The sequence below is a fragment of the Apus apus genome, chromosome 1 (assembly GCF_020740795.1).
Source record: "Apus apus isolate bApuApu2 chromosome 1, bApuApu2.pri.cur, whole genome shotgun sequence".
In the NCBI taxonomy this organism is placed as follows: domain Eukaryota; kingdom Metazoa; phylum Chordata; class Aves; order Apodiformes; family Apodidae; genus Apus; species Apus apus.
The window spans coordinates 164,419,857-164,432,938 of NC_067282.1; the positions used below are offsets into that span (position 1 = coordinate 164,419,857).

The 13,082-nt window shown below is 37.5% G+C and overlaps 1 protein-coding gene and 1 long non-coding RNA gene across 3 annotated transcripts in view; one reads left to right on the forward strand and one right to left on the reverse strand.

The window, feature by feature from the left end:
• LIN7A (lin-7 homolog A, crumbs cell polarity complex component) overlaps positions 1-13,082 on the forward strand; it is a 49,780-nt gene that overhangs the window by 25,095 nt on the left and 11,603 nt on the right. For both annotated transcript variants that reach the window (XM_051627323.1, XM_051627332.1), the window contains one exon: positions 12,376-12,447. In XM_051627323.1, coding sequence (XP_051483283.1) covers positions 12,376-12,447 — 72 coding nt within the window. The remainder of the gene's footprint in view (positions 1-12,375; positions 12,448-13,082) is intronic.
• The window catches only part of LOC127388161 (uncharacterized), a 33,237-nt gene that overhangs the window by 3,616 nt on the left and 16,539 nt on the right, over positions 1-13,082 (reverse strand). The window lies entirely within an intron of this gene.

Below are 13,082 nucleotides of genomic sequence, written 5' to 3' on the forward strand. Positions count from 1 at the left end.
GGGGTTACTGGATTAGATGAAGGGCAAGGCTGCAAAAGTGAGTGCATAATTGAACTACTGAGAAGGTATTTTCATGTGGAATGTTAAACCAGGCAATTGATAAAGTGACTTTAATTGTTATAAGTCAGTAAAAAGGAAGTTATGAGACCTGTAAGACAAGGTGAACTTGTGCTTTGGCAAGAAACTTTAAAGAGCTGTAGGCATGGAAGGTAGAATAAACAGTTGAGAAAAACAGAGTGAATCATCAACAAGAAAATGTGGCATACCTTAGCAGATTACAGGAATTTAATTTGTGGTAATTGGTACTGAAACAGCAGGACAGTAATGATACAGTGTGATAAACCTCTGCATCTCCTGATGAGTGGAAGTTTACTTTCAGCTTGATTCTTGAGTTTCTTTATGTAAATATGTAAAATTCAAGTGTATCTTGCTTTCCTCCCAGCCTTCCTTCGATTCTCTGTTTTCCATTTCAATATTAAATCTAACTTTTTTTCTGTATGGCTATTATTTAAAAGAAAATCTGACTGGTAAATACCTGTGGTAAAGCATGTATCAATACCAAAAGTAATCAGATCAGAAGTTCATTATAAAAATGTGGTGTGGCAACCAGATACACAAAAATAACCATTATTTCACTCTTTTTATGACTCCCACCAAAATACCAGGTCATTGCAGAAGAGCACTTTTGCAGGATTGGGTCACTGACAGTGGTTTCTTAAAAGGAACATAAAATACAGTCAAGTAAGATTTTAATGTAGGAGTCATTTAAAGACCTGGGTTTGTTGTGTTTCAAGAATCTCAAGATTTGTTTGTTCAGTTTGCAATACAGTGCTGTTCCTCCACCTCCCAGGCCTAGCCTCTGAATGCAGAGTTCCATTGTTTTCTGCTTGATGAATCCAATGTCCTGTAAAAATAGAGGTTCACTGGGCCAGACTCTCTTGGTTGACAATGAGGGCAGCCCCAGAGTTCAAATCCTACCCTGCATTACTCTTTCTTTTCACTGGGAGCTGAATATTTTTTACAGGAGAAGAAATACAATTCCAGTCAGTTTCTTATATCCATAGGGCAAGCCCAGCTTTTGAATTTTTTAAATTAAAAGATGCAACTTCAGGAGATATGTATCAAGAAGACTTACTGCTATAATTCACAGAAGTAAACTGTGATTAAGGCTCAGCAGGAAGCCTGACATGTGAAGTCCCCTGCTGGCACATTTACCCATGCAGATGGAGGTGTTGGTAAGGATTACGCAAAAGTGGTATGTTGGACTTACTAATAAGGCAATTAGCAAATAAAAGGGCAATAGCACAACTCGTATGAGTAAAATGAATGAGATTTATCAGCTCAGATTTGTAACTCGGGTCATAAAAGCAGTGTGGTTATATTAGCATGATGCCCCATTAGATGGGCTGGGAAGCAAAAGTTCTCCTTAGGCTAACCTGATACCTTGTTGGTGGTGTTGCAGATAGCTTACTCAGAATTTCTGCACCATTAACTTAGCAGTGACACTCATGCAGTAGCAAATACGGAATTGTGCAAATTAACCAAATTCATTCAGAGTTTCAGATGCTTGTGCATGGATTGATTTGCACATTTTCATTTAAATTAGCATTTCTGATGCTAATTGCAAAGTTTCAGCATTGTATCCTTTTTTTTTTAGATATTGGGGTGTATTGTAATGTCAGCTGAACCAGTTTACCTGAATTCTGGGGCTGTGCGACGTTTGCAAGAATTGTTTGCTGTACGTTTCCATCCCTTTTTCATTACCAGTGTCCCAGCAAGGAAAAGCCACATTAAACAATTATAAAAATTTCAACTAAATCAGTACTGCAGTCACTGTTCGGAAATGGCATTATTTAGCTTCACTGGAAGATGATGGTATGGCATCTATAACAGAGTTTTGCTTTCCCCCTCCTGGTTACAAGTACTGTATCTATAATGATGAGCTGAGAGAAAGATTTGTAATGTATGTAAATCAGGGCAGAAAAAAAATAGCTTCCAAAGATGGGCTGCCTGCTTTTTGTCATGCCACCATGCTGAATTAGGCATTTAGAAAGATAAGCTAGCAGTAAACACAGAGAATATTTTTTTAATAAAATTACCCTACTGTTTAAAAAAAAAAAATGCTATTTTTTAGGTTGAATGTAACAAAAAATTACCCAAATTTTGAAAAACAATGAAGTTTCATTTATCACTTTACCGTAAGTGAATGAAGCATTACTTAGTTGCTTCCAAGCCCTGGATGGCATGAATGAGAACTTTTGGAATTATTACCTTGTCTCTCAACATATGGCCTTCATTAATGGCAATTATGTGAATTTACCAAGCTGCCCAAGCGTTATCTGAGAGAAAGCATTACTGAGTCTCTGTGCAATTACTCAGTCCCTACGACTTCCATGACTTCACTGCAGGAGATTTAAAACAGCTGCCATTGTCACTTTTTTTGAGCTGCCTAGAGCTAAATACATTGATTACACAGATGTAGTACCCCAGAATCTGGGGCTAGACCATATCACTGGTCTTTAATCAGTGCTTTCTCCCTTTGGTTTTGATTAAAGATCAATTTTCAGAGTTGGCTGATGCCATATACCTACTCCCATTTGTGCTCTGCTTGCGTAGTTGTGCCTGTCACAAAGGATAAATATTTTAGTGCTGCAAGAGTCCTGCAATGGGTAGAATCAAAGCAATGACATCTCTTGTTTATGCTACAGTTCATGTGGATTGCTGTGCCATAATTACTAAAACTCTGGCCAGTGGTGCTCAGGTGATGGTCTTTGTTCTGCACACGGCTGCAGTTGCATGTGTCGCAGAAGGTAACTCCAGTGGAAAGTGGGCAACACACCTCAGCATCTTTTTGTTTTCCTCACATGATAATTTTAGTTTATTGTTGCAGTATCATATTTGATTACATAAAACTCTTAAGAGTAAACAGAATAGCCTCTGCTGCAGTTCATCTCAAGCCTATTCTTCCTCCTGAGAGAAATCAGCAGCAAGGTGAACTACCGAGGAATATTTGTGCTGACAGGTTGTTGGAAGCACTGCACCACTGTTTCTGCCTTGATGGAGCCTCAGTACCCCCCTGTTCTGCATAACTGAAGTTACTGATGAGAATCCTGAGAAATGCTGCTCAGGCTCCATTTTTTAATTGTGCCTACAGAAAATAAATGAAATTGTAAAACTGTTTTCAAACTATTTTGGCTTCATTTTTCTTGGTATTTAAAAAGAAACATCAGCTCTGTTTCCTTCCTTCTCCATGCCTTCTCAACTCAATAGGAACACTTGATATGAACTTGCATGACAGGCTCAGATTTGTCATCATTCATCTGGGTGCTGATTTTTGGCAAAGTTTTGCTGAATCTGTTAATGTTTGGGCTATGGCACTTGCATACGGCAGTCCCAACAGCATATATACAGACTTACTGGAAGAGTGCAGGAAGTTAGTGTTAATGCTGGGCATAATTTGAAGTTAGAAGTAACTGACTGTGGTGTCTGAGAGAGAGTTGTAAATGATGAGCTGTGAACTCCAGGTGGTCTTATGGGAATTAACAAATGACACATGTTGCTGTTTCTTTCAATCCCAGTATATTAGAGTAGAAGAAGCAAAAGATACTTCCAGGATAGTATTTTGCTAAGGTTTAGTGATTGCAAAGCATTCATTTTCTGAGACACCTATAATATTGTCTTCAAAGATGCCAGATCATAATTGTCATTGACTTAGAGCAGAGCATAGAACAGTAAGGGACATAAAATAAACTAAACAACCCAATCATTTTTATTATTCTGCATATAAGTATTTTTTATTTGCAAATGAGAGTCTATTTTTCATTATTCTAAAGAGGGGCCCAAGCAACTTCCTATTGACTCCCAAGTGTCAAAGTGATGTTTCCAGACAGAATCGGCATTTGAGGGAAGAAGAGGGGACACACAGAGGTCTTGTGTATCCTAACAGCAACACCAGGAGTATTTAAACTGATTCATCCAACATGGGCAGAGGATGTGACAGCATGCATTTCCTGGTACATCTGCTATGTTCTTCTGCTTGCACAGAAGGGAGGAAAGAAATTCTGGCCCCAGCCTGTAACCCCTGTTGGGTTGTTTCTTGGACAGGCACAGCCTCATGGCAAGAACTCAGGGACCAAAACTTGGTTTGTTTTTCAAACAACAACACAGATACTGTCAGAGCAGAGTGAACACCATCCTTTTCAACACAAAATATGGAAAAATGCTGGAGCAAGTAGTATTTTGGCATTTTAACTGGTGCCTCCATAAAGTATTCCAACTTCAATTAAAATAATATACTCTTACAGTGGTTATAATTTCTTTTTAACAATGTGTCAGGCCTGCACTGGTTTTACCTACTGCCTAAGGACAGCTTAATAATGCATGGAGATTCTAATCAGGTTTTTTTCACTTTGATAAAACTGACCTAGCTTCCTCTATAGCCCTGCCCCCCCCCCCAGAAGAAAACTTTAACATAAAATATCCTCTGTAAAAATGTAAAAAACAACAGTCATAATGTTTTATTCCATGTGTTCTGAAATTGAAACTGTCTCATCTCCTCAGGTTGTTAAACAAGACTGAGTTTCATTTACAGGTTAGAGCTTTTTAACAGGTTAGCATCCTTACCAAATGAAGCAACATTCATGCAGTGTTACTTCATGGAACAGGATTGTTACGACAATTACGAAAATGATACAGATGTTTGGTTTTGAAAATAGACTCCAACAGTTTTCCAAAGGCAAACATTTAACTGGTTATAGGCTAGCAATTTATAATGTAAAAGTATTCAGAATGCCAGCAACCTTGAATGACCACATTCTGTCAGATACAGTACAGACTAGTCACAAAGCAGCTTTTCCTACTAGTTGTCCAAATTCAGTAGCTGCAGGAAATAACTTATGTAATAAAGACTTTTTGGTACTTCAGATAAGCCCTATAACGTATCACATACCTTCCCCTCAGTGGTACTTTTCAACCATTTTAATGCTACATATCCACGGGCATGCATCAGCTTGTCCTTTTGACTTGGACAAAAAGAAGACATTTTATCTGCTTGCTCTCAGAGACCACATGAAGACAATGTACAATATATACTGGGACCATGGGTATGAGATTGCTTTCTTCTCCTTCTGTCAGGACTACCAAACCCATATTAAAATGGGTCTTTGGGGTTGTTTTGTTCATACTATCTTGTTTAAGAAGAACTGAAGTTTATGATAAACTTGAAGTTGCAGTGTGTGTAGGTGGCATCCACAGCCAGGGGTTTTCTGAAGTTGTCAGTGTCCTCTGCAAGGACTGCAATTTACATTAACATTGTTGTCAAGTGCTTTTCAGTCATCCAGAATAGTTCCTTCCCCATTTTTTTAAATTAACTACTAATTTAAAAGTAGCTACTAGCACAATGAAAAAAACAATTCTAACATTTTTTTTTCACTCTACTTGATAAAAAAGAAAATAAACCTGCTTTCTACTTCCTTGTAGAACTACTGTCTTCTGGGCTACAGTGTGTGACCATGTTTAGTACAGTATATTAAATAGAGGCTGTAGCTGTGGTGGAGAAAATATGCTTTTATGATGTATCCATGCTTTCCTGAGCATGCTTAGCACATAAGATAATTTTAAAAAAACAGAAAACAGGCACAAACCCAGAAATGCTACTTGATATTCAAGAGATGCAAAACAAGATAGATACACCATCATTAGAGATTTTCTGTTTTTATTGAGCTATGAAAGGTCTACGGTTGACTTGAAGTGCTCCACTGCATTGGTTTTGAGCTTGAATAAGGTTACAGAGATAAAAAGTCATTAGGAAAACAAAGGGTGGTCTGGGAAGCTGCATACCTCCACACTACTTACATAAGCTTTTGGTTGTGTTTGACTTGTTTTCCTTCTTTTATGTGCTCGTCTGTTCAGGCATCATCTTAAATGGACAATCAGATGGTTTTGTGGAGTTTTTTGTGTATTAAAGCAAATGCTGTTTGAAATCTTGACAAACCTATCATAAAGACCTGCAAATATTTCCAGTGGAGAAGAAGGAAATATTACCAAAAGAGATTAAAAAGACCCAATTACATCCAACAGCTGTAACTTGAATTTGGAAAAATTTTAGAAATAATAAATTTCTTAATTAAAATGCTGTTAACCAGTTGACCAATTTCCCAAGCGAGCTGGAGGCTTGAAATTCACAGACCTACCTGAAGACTTTGTAGTTCAAGCAATAATTATGATTGGTGCAGAAATTACCAGATGAGGTTCCATGGTTTATGGTGTACAAGACGTTAAGGGTGACCAGAGTCCCTCCTGACCTTTGTGGTGCTTAAAGTGTCTTTGCCTGCTTATGTGGTAGAGTTACAATGTGAACTGAGCACTGAAATACAGTGCTGGGATAGTCTATCCAGGCATACGAACCAATGCATTCCCCTCCAAAGATGTAAATGTGTTGGATTAAGAATGGGAAATACAAGCAAGAGGTTGTGGGTAAGGAAAAAATGCCAAACCAAATGTGAAGAGGTAGAAATTATGAAAACAAAGTAGAAGGGAAAAAAGACACAACTGGTTTGTGCTGCAGATGGAATTTTGACCTCAGAAACAAGGCATGGAGGTCATGGAGGTCACGGAAGTCAGCAGCTCTCCAGTGCACTTTGGCTCTGTAATTTCTCCCTGTCACAAAAGTGGGCTTCCTTCTGCCCCACGGACCAGTCCAGACCAGCACACCAAATGGGATGATAGATGCGTCTCACCTCTCAGGTCAGAGGAGGCTGAAGGTCTGAGAATCAGCTGCAGATTTTGGGAAGACAGGAGAGAGGGCAGCAGCTATGCTGAATAAAGCATATAGTCAGGAGCTCTTCTCACCATGGTAAAAGACTGATTGAGATATTCCTTTCTACTTGATGCCTTAGAAGGCAGAAATATTAACTTCATCCTTCCCAACATATGAAGGCAATTAGGAAGACAGGGATTCAGCGTGGTTGAAGGCAGAAGAATTATATTGAGGTGTAAGTAAATAATAATTTCTCTTTTCTAGTTTAGCCTCAGTTCTGCAAGGATGCACACACGTGCATGAATACACATGCATGACATGACTACATAAATACACTGAAATCAATTATGTCTTCCTTGCACTGGTTATTCTCATGCTCTCTCTTCCTTATGTACTGTCAGGCTCCTATTTTCCCTTCCTTGAAATACTTCTTCCAAAAATAAATAAACAATTATCTTCTACATTGAAGCAATAAAAAAAGATAGATGAACTAAAGAAACTAAGCCCAGATAATTCCAATATATGTGTTAAACTTCATTATCAATCTTTGCAGATTGCTTCTTCATTCCACCCTTTAACCTGCTTACCTATGGCACTTTTTTAGGTTGTGACTTCTTGAAGGCAGATTTTTATGTCTTTTTATGTTATCATACTGCAGGCACTGTAGAAACGTGACCAATTAATATGTTAACTTCTTACATATATTATCTTGTGCTGGGAAACCCCCTACATTTTCAAAAAGGTTACTTCCTCACTTCTGTATCTTAGAAAAGTTTATGTGGACCTACTGCTTCACAGATAGAAATGGAAATGTGCTCTTTTTGTTTGTGCGTTTTTTTGGACACTTGTTCATTATTGCAAAATTATTGCCACTTCTTCGTTGTTGCAAAGTTATTTCTGCCTCACACCTCTTCCCTTCTGATGTTTAGATTGAGTTGTCCAAACACCTGTTGAGCATCATTCTTGTAGGTACAGTTGCACTTTGAATTACATAATATGTCAGCAGCATTGAATACCTCTTCAAGAAGTTAATGGAACAAAATCTGTTTAATTAGATTGTGACTTTGAGAATTCAGCAGAAAAGATGCTGCATCATTCAGGTTGTAAACAGAATGCTGCTTCTAGCCTCCTTTGGAAAACAGGCTGCTAGGTACACTGTTATTCCTGGACCTCATCCTAAAGCTTCAAAATTACTTAAATAGACTAGCCCAGTACGTGCTGCTTTGTTATGAGTCTGTATGGAGTAATTCTTTTTGAGAAGCTAGCTCCTAAAGTACCTGTAAGGCAGGTACTTTATTAATGCTAAGCCAGCTGCTTTGCCTCCCAGCTGAATATGTGGGATGAGGAGCATTGTCATAGCAATAATACCTGCTGCATCTGACTCACTGCAGCTCCTGCTGGAAGAAGTAATAAAATGTACATTTCTTTGGGCCAGCAAGAGCTGCCACAGTATAAGGAGGATTCACTTCCAAGTTCAGATTTTTTAGTAATTTTCCTCAGCTTTTTGTATGTTTTGAGTACTGTGGGAGAATAACTTTAGATTATGATGTCTGAGACTACCCATAGAAGCTGAGAAAGTCTGAGATCTATATTTGTGCTTTCAGGAATATTTCTTGATGGAAGTGTTGTATTGTCTGCACCACAGGAAAGAGAAAACAAAGCTGAGTACGTCTAGCTCCACTGCACAAATGAGAGCTGTGTGAGCAAACCCCTGTGCAGCACACATTTACCCGATGAACCTTCTGCCTACAGACACTGACAGTCTTGGTAGAAATCGCTGTGGGGGAAAATTATCTGAAACATTACCATTTTCCTTACAGCTGCAGCTTTGCGTCTTGAAACACTGACATTTCACCTGTAATTTAATCTCTATTATTAATGAATTGTGGAAACTTTTCCCTGGGCACTAGACCATTAGACCGTGTATGGAATCTGTCAGCAAATATTACTAAACACTCATGTAGTCTTTCAGGCACTCTAAAAATAAACAGCTTTACATACAAAAATAAATATGCAGCTCTTTCTCAAATTGGTAATACATAGTAACTGTCTAGATACTGTCCTGGGCAACCAGCTGTAGGTGGCCCTGCTTGAGCAGGAGGGTTGCACTAGATGACCTCCAGAGGTCCCTTCCAACCTCAATCAGCGTGTGATTCTGTGATAGGATAATTGTCTTTCTTTACCCCTTTGTATTACACAATGATATCTTTCAAAATTATTAATCTACCATGGTCAGCAAAGGTCACTGTCTTAAAACGCTTCTTATGTAAATATCCTAAAGGAGCTTTTCAAATACTTATAATTAAATTCTTCACCTTTGTGTGTACTAAATGATATTTTGTCCAAATAAGGAAATCTTCAGAAGAACCTTTCATGACATCTTAAGGATGACATTATTAGATTCAGGACAATTGCTGCATGCTAAAAATGCAAACAATCGAGCACAGGTAATAGTAGGCACTAAAAAGAAAGATTTTATAACACCATTTCAATTCCTTGTCATGTACAATGAATTCAACAAAAAGTGGTGTTTCAGTCTGGGAGGATTTAAATGCCACCTTATTTAGTTTGTGAACAAAGAGCATTTTCAGATTATCTGTTGTCTGTACATGGAAAAGGCAGCAGAATGGATGCGTTGTGTACAAATCATGGCAAAGGTGGTGCTGAGATCAGAGTAGATAAAGGGGTTAGTGTGACTACAGGCAAACAATGATTATTTATGGACTTCTGTGGGCTTTTTGTGCATTGCTAGAATGGGCAATGATTAGATCTGAACCCTAACAGGTACAGTTAATCTGTGTTTGGTTGTTAAACTGACTTAATAATAAGAAAGTGTTTTATCATAATAATGTGTTTTGTCCCTCTTAAATCAAATTTCATTAAACATTATGTAACAGTCAAATAGTAAAATTAGATTTACGAGTGCTCAAGCAGATATTCAAGACTGGTCACGTCTGTTGCCAACAGAGAGTGAGATTTGACAGGCAAGACTTCTTTTCGTAAGAACTGTGCTACAGATATTACAGTCACTGATAACTGTTTGCAGAACACCATTTAAAATCTGTTATCTTTGAGAATTTACAAATTAATACAAGGCTTGCATTATTGATAGAATTTTTCAGAAGTTTTTTAGTCACTTCTTTTTTAACATACTAGTTTAATCACACACTAGTGAGTTTGTTCTTTCACCAGTATACTAATTAGTTACCATGATACTGGGTTTTATTAAGCCTACTAGCTACATGCTGATAAGATGCAGACAATACAGAGTTACATAAAATCAAATCTAGCCAATAATCACATGAATGATCAGCTCATCTTTGTGATATACTGTCTTAGTAATCAATATTTTAAAGAACCACTGCTAACTGTTATTTTATCTAAAATCTTGTGACCTGTCATAATAGTTCAGTAATCAAATATATGCTTTTAGACACTATAGCCAGACACAGCATTTATAGCTGTGCAAGCAAGACAAGTATGTACATTTAGCACTTGTGATTTAGGAAAAAGGGGAACCTGCAGTTACCAAGAAAATACAGCATTATAGGTGGTTCAATACAACATGAGGTTTGGAGTAAGAAGTATTTAATGATTAATTACTGCAATTACACAGTGTTCTTAGATAATATAGTAGTTGTTCTTATAAGGATATGTCCTATGACGTTACACAATAAACTGATCTGTGCAGGGTGATTCTGAGTATGTAAACTCAATCAATTTTTATGATGGCATCATCCAGTATGAAGACGAAACAAACCAGAGAACCTTTAGAGGCTACAAAAGAGCTTTCCCGTATTTTAAAAATTAAGGGAAAAATCCTGGCCTCTGCTGAGGTCGATGCCAATTTTACCAAGGGAAGCAAGATTTGCTTTCAAATGGAGAAAGCAGGAAGTTTTTGGCATCCTACCCTTGCATCAGCTTTCTTCACTGATCCAAGTTTTTCTGAATTAAGTCCTCAAATGACTTATGTGCTGACAGTAGTCAAGACCAGGAATCTTTTTGCTCTGTTTTAAAAGTGCTTAGCATATCTCTGAAATGGATTGCATTTGTTACCCCCTTTCCTTTTTTGCCTTTCCGTTGTGTATGATATACCTCAAAAAAGGTTTAGGGATCAGTCATCACAAACATTCTCCAATTCAAGAGTGTTTGTTTGCCACTATGTCTGTCCACTGAGATCAGAAATGAGCCACACATCTGAATTCCCTTTAGGTGTTTGTAGCAATACCTTAGTCAGTGTCTAAGTTTTAAAATAACAAGCTAAGTGGAGAGAGACACATCATTATGATACTGCATAACAAGTTGTCAAGACAGGCGGATGGGCAAGTTTTATCTATATATGGGACAAGCTGTGCTTTATGTGTCAATTGAATACAAGATCTGACACCTTGTCTGTCAAAATAACATTAACATTTTCAAAGAGGGAAGCTTTAGCCCTCCTGCTGAAGCATCACAAAATCAATGAGAGGTAAATATCTTTTGAAAAGTATGATTGAATCTGTACTCCTCAAGGACCCTAAGAAAGAGATTGCTGTAAAAGCAAACATGCTTTACTAGCCAAAGGTTCCCTCTGAGGAATGCAACCTGAGACATAAAGGATATGAAAAGACAAAATTCCATATGACATAGGTCATGAAAAAGCCAAGTAAATCCCTGGCATACAAGAGCATATTCTAGATTTGTTCGTTTTAAAAGAAAATTTAAAAGATATTTTTTGTTTGCTTCTGCCTTTGTGTTTAAAAAATGTCCATGATACTCATAAATATTTAAAGATTTAAAGTTTTTAAGGTTGATTTCAAAATAACTGTCTAGTATCAAGGCATTTTTTGGTGTTTTTCATCCAAGAGTCTGACAAATCTATAGAACAATGGCAGTGTGAGAGAGCATTTTCCTTTCTCCTTAATGATGCTTTTCAAAAGGGAGAGTGGGCCAAGAGTGTATAGAAAAAAGAACAGACAGAAAGTTGTACATATTGGCAATATTGATTTTATGCCATATATGTAAATGTACAATTTTGTAATAATTTATTATCTTACCCATGGTCCATGTATGACCTACCAAAGTGCCAGCCCTTTCCCCCAATCCTAGCTGTGACTGGTGGAAGCCAGTACTGTGACCTTTCTCCAAAATGTAGTTTTCACTTCTGTTCTTCAGCATCTGTATATTGAGCAACTATCTTTTTTTTTTTAACACCAGCCTCCTAAATCTTTAGTTCATAGGAAAGTTGAAAGAACAAGGAAGCTGTCGGTGGAGGCTTAGACAACCAGTCAAACCAGTTCAGATCATGTACATTCAAATCAATTGCAGGGCGCCACTGATTTTTCATAACACAGAGCCTAATTCTCCTGGCTATAGGAAATGTTGCACTAGAGATGGGAAAAGAATCACTTTGGAAGATGTACATTTAAGTTTGAAAAGTGTCTTGAGAAACACAGTTTGATGCTTTCTATAAACTTAAGCATGCACAAGTTTAGCAGATGCCTAACTTTGTGATTTCATGAATGCAGCACTAATGAAATGTAGTCTTATGAGGGAAAGGGACTGTCCTGTCTGGGTTAATAAAAATTCCTTGTTTTGCTTCTATAATTAATTGCATTTTATTTTCATGAACATTTTAGGTGTATCAATACATGCATGAAACCATAACTGTAAATGGCTGCCCCGAATTCCGAGCCAGGGCCACTGCAAAGGTAGGATATGTGCAACTGTTGAAATATGTGTTAACCAAGTGACCTAGTAATTGACTGTGCGCGTGTGTGTTTCAGGTATTCGTGTGTACACTGTAAGAAAATTTAGACATCAGTGGCAGCCCAGAGTCTAGAACCAGTGCTACTTCCCAGGTAACAATCATAATGGAAAATTTCCACCTTTATGCTGCTTCTGTAGCTTAAGAAAAGAGAATGATTTTATGGAAATCTATGCTTTTTAAAAAGTTGCTTTGCCAAAGCAAATCTACTGGTTCATTCTGTAGAAGTCTGCCTGCAACAACTAATATTTTAATGAACTATTTTTCCATAAAGTTCATCCAGAGAGGACACAATAATTTGGGAGATGGAAACGAAACAGTCAAAATTCCACTTAAACTAATGGGAACTGTAGGTACTGAGCAAGTGGGAAGGATGAACACTGATAAAAATGGCCTGATCAAGAGACTCCACAGCCAATTGCAAGCTCATTTATTTTTCTGATGCATTACCTGTTTTAATAAAGCATACTGTCTTTTTGTCCATGTGGACCTGCCTTTTGCATATCCTTAGACCATAACAGCTACATTACTGATACTAATACAATGGTAATTTTATTAAGGAAATTCACAGAACCATGA